This window comes from Nannobrachium achirus (assembly GCF_963921795.1).
Source record: "Nannobrachium achirus genome assembly, chromosome: 3".
Taxonomy (NCBI): Eukaryota; Metazoa; Chordata; class Actinopteri; order Myctophiformes; family Myctophidae; genus Nannobrachium; species Nannobrachium achirus.
In genome coordinates this window covers 57,127,869-57,131,670 of record NC_137812.1, presented here as the reverse complement: position 1 = coordinate 57,131,670, position 3,802 = coordinate 57,127,869, and the positions used below count along the sequence as shown (strand labels likewise).

General features: G+C 42.2%; 1 protein-coding gene across 1 annotated transcript in view; it reads left to right on the top strand.

The window, feature by feature from the left end:
• cpe (carboxypeptidase E) overlaps positions 1–3,583 on the top strand; it is a 38,937-nt gene extending 35,354 nt beyond the window's left edge. The window contains exons 7-9 of the mRNA XM_080722840.1: positions 666–765; positions 2,042–2,160; positions 2,347–3,583. Coding sequence (XP_080578966.1) covers positions 666–765; positions 2,042–2,160; positions 2,347–2,445 — 318 coding nt within the window. The 3' untranslated portion in view covers positions 2,446–3,583. The remainder of the gene's footprint in view (positions 1–665; positions 766–2,041; positions 2,161–2,346) is intronic.
• The last annotated feature ends 219 nt before the right edge of the window (positions 3,584–3,802 follow it).

Genomic DNA, 3,802 nt, shown 5'->3' with positions numbered 1-3,802 from the left:
CACATTCATATATCGATGGCGGAGCAATTAGGGGTTCAGAGTCACTCACATACACACACACACACACACACACACACACACACACACACACACACACGCGCACACACACACACGCACACACACACACACACACACACACACACACACACACACACGCGCACGCGCGCACACACACACACACACACACACACACACACACACACACTAGTCTAGTATGAGCCTGTCTTTTAGTTTTTTTATTGCACGCACACACAAAAATGGAGCGAGCAATTGGGAGAAAGGAAAGGAGGACGCATAGCTATTTCATTTTTATACAAGATAAAATATATAATATTGTTGTGTCGGTCGTAGCTCGGCGTCTGGGTGTGGACTGTCCGGTTGCAAATGCCAACCACAGTTTTAGGATTCTGTTGCAAGTGGCTGCCAGTTGCAAGTCGTTGTGTTGCGAATGTTTGGTCTGGACTGGGCTTAAGGGAATTAAGTGTACTTTGCAGAGCAGTCAGTAAATGCTTTCTGTGTGTGTGTGTGTGTGTGTGTGTGTGTGTGTGTGTGTGTGTGTGTGTGTGTGTGTGTGTGTGTGTGTGTGTGTGTGTGTGTGCGTGCGTGCGTGCGTGCGTGCGTGCGTGCGTGCGTGCGTGCGTGCGTGCGTGCGTGTGTATTCCTAGGTTCACCGAGGTGTAAAGGGCTTTGTGCGAGATCTGCAGGGGAACGGAATCTCCAACGCCACAATCTCTGTTGAGGGCATCGATCATGACATTACCACAGGTACTCAACATGTCAACCCAACACAACATATTGAGCACGGTCCTCTGCAAGTTGTTGTTTAAGCATTGTCTTCTCAGGTTCTACATGGGTTTGTAGAAACAACAGGGGGGAGAGAGAGAACTAGAGAGGAGAGGAGAAAGATAGAGGGAGAGAGAGAGAGGTCCTTTTTGTTTGGTTGATATTGTAATGCCTCCATCTAGTGGACTTGACAGGTACTGCACCAAAGCCAATTTCCCCTCTTTGATCTGGTTTTATATTATTAGTGTATGTGGTTTCCCTAACAGGGCAACCAGACAATTAGCCTTATTCACGGCCCGCCCACCTACTTCCGTTTCTCAGTTTTCCCCGGGTGCTGACTTCAATTTAGAAGGGGAAACTATACTGGACTTAAAGCCAACAAATCATTATTTCTAACAGTAAAGTAAATTATAGTGCTTTGTGCTTTAGTATCTTGTGTTCTTGATCATGCTAGCCGTATTTTATACTTTACTATTCGGAAATTGCATTAAATTTGCGATTTCTGCATAGGCTATGGTAGGATTTACCCCTTCAAAATGTGACTTCAGCACCCGTGGGATGCTTAGTGGGCGGGCCGTGAATTAGGCTAATAGTACTTGTCCGACTCTATTCTTTCCAGCTCTCTGGATAAAATGTATTTTGCCGCACTCCCACAGTTTTGGTGGCACGCATTTGGGCCATATGTCAAATCGACCGTCTGGGTGCATCTAAGAGATACTTTATATATATAGTTTAATTTATGTATTCATGTATTCATGAATTCATTGACTTGAATGGGAAAATGCTAAAATTATACTTTCCAAATATGGAGATGACTGACATCATAGATGTCTGACGTCATAGACCACATGAGACTGACACAGTATGTCCATATATAGGCATTCCAAGATATGGGCTTAATATTGATGACATCAGGGATCTCCATATATATGTAGGCTTAAAAGGGACAAGGATGGAATGTTCATCATTAACAGCCAATGAGGGACCAATGCCAGTGGTGATGTCATTGGCGTCACCAGTGGTGATGCCAGTGGTGAGCGCACCTCATGGCATGCTCTGCTGGCGCACAAGTAGGCCATACATGGCCTACTTGTGCACACAGCGCAAGTTGGCACCTCGACAGAGTGCAATTGTAGTTTATTATTGCTATAATCTACAATGGTTATAGCTACATAAACAAGGACTACCAGGAATAGCATTTATTCGTTCTGTGTGCACTTTATAAATTACGTTTAATCTATTAATGCTCATTCTACAGCCAAAGATGGGGACTACTGGCGTCTGCTGGCCCCTGGGAACTACAAGGTGGCTGCATCCGCCCCTGGTTTCCTCACTGTCATCAAGAAGGTGGCTGTTCCCCACAGCCCTGCCAGCAGGGTGAGAAGCTCTATTATATAATGCAGGGGTTCTCAAACCTTTTCAGGCCGTGACCCCCAAAATAAACATATATGAACTGAGGACTGAGCACTTAATGTGACTAGGTTCCACAGATAAATATTGTGAAAATAGCTAATAAAGGCAATTGCACTCTTTCCTATTCCCATCTATCTGTCTGTGTGTCAGGTGGACTTTGAGTTGGAGTCTTTGATGGAGAGGAAGGAGGAAGAGAAGGAGGAGCTTATGGACTGGTGGAAGATGATGTCAGAGACACTCAACTTCTAAGAAGCGCTGTGATTGGCTGACAGGACCGTCCGTCCACCATGGGATGTAACATAATTCACCTCCTGTGGTCCCACCCACTGTAAAGGATATATTAATGTCTGACATCTGTTCTTGTTGTTTTATTGGATTTATTATTTAATCTATGAATTGTTTGATTATTGTTCATGATCGGCCTCATGCACCTGTAGATCATTATGAGAGTCATTCTGCACACACTGACTGCGCACACAGATGTAGAAATACACACAGGCACGCACGGACACACACACACACACACACACACACACACACACACACACGCGCACACACACACACACACACACAAATACAGAAATGGGATGTTTTTTCGAGGCAGTTTTGTTGGCAGCCCAACATTGTCAGTTCCTGTGGTATTGTGTTATTTCTTGTACAGTACATGTCATCATGACATATCCATCTATTTAGCCAATGAGTGACTGAGTTAGGTAATTTATGTAAATGAGATGCTGACATCACAGCACCGGACAACGTCCATATGTAGATGTTTTTCCTATTTTACTGTCTCCAGGGGTGCGCGCGTGCGCACACACACACGTACAAATAAACACACAAACACACACCTAAATATTTCCTAGTACCCCCTTAAAAAATATTATCCCTCTCTTTTCCTCTCTCTCTTTCTTGCGTGTCTCTCTCTTGTCTTTTGCATTCCTTTGATGTAATAATATTACAAAGCTATAGTTCTGACATCGTCAGGGACACGACAAACTAAGTTCACTGTAAACCCATCTCTCCCCTGTGTCTTATTGATGGTGACGTTGTTTTTAATTGAATGCATCACAGCTTTTGATTTCAGCACAAAGATGAATGACTATAATATATATATATATATACTGTATTTATGAACTAGGTCATAAAAAAGAGATGTTTTTTTTGTAACATAAAAGCTAAATAAGACAGACAGAGTAAACCAAGGCCATCTGTCCTATACTCTGTATGATTTTGAGTCTATACTCAAAATCAAAAGTCTATATACTACTTAAGCACACCACACAGGGATTAGTATAGAGACATACAGTACATATAGAAACATAGAGAACATAGCTATACAGCAGTACTACAACACTTTGTATTAAAGATCAGTGAATAATAAGTGACATAACTGGTGATCTACTGAATGGAAATGGTGTATGACGTGTCCCGAGACAACAAAGTGATTTCAATGAATGTAAAGTATTATAAACACTTATAGATGTAAAAATGAACTGATAAATAAATAAAATCATCAATAAAACTCCCCCTTTATGTTATCAAATCTGTGCATTGTTATCTGTTTTATGTTTGGTCTCAGTTGAATTGATCGAGGGTTTTAACTGTA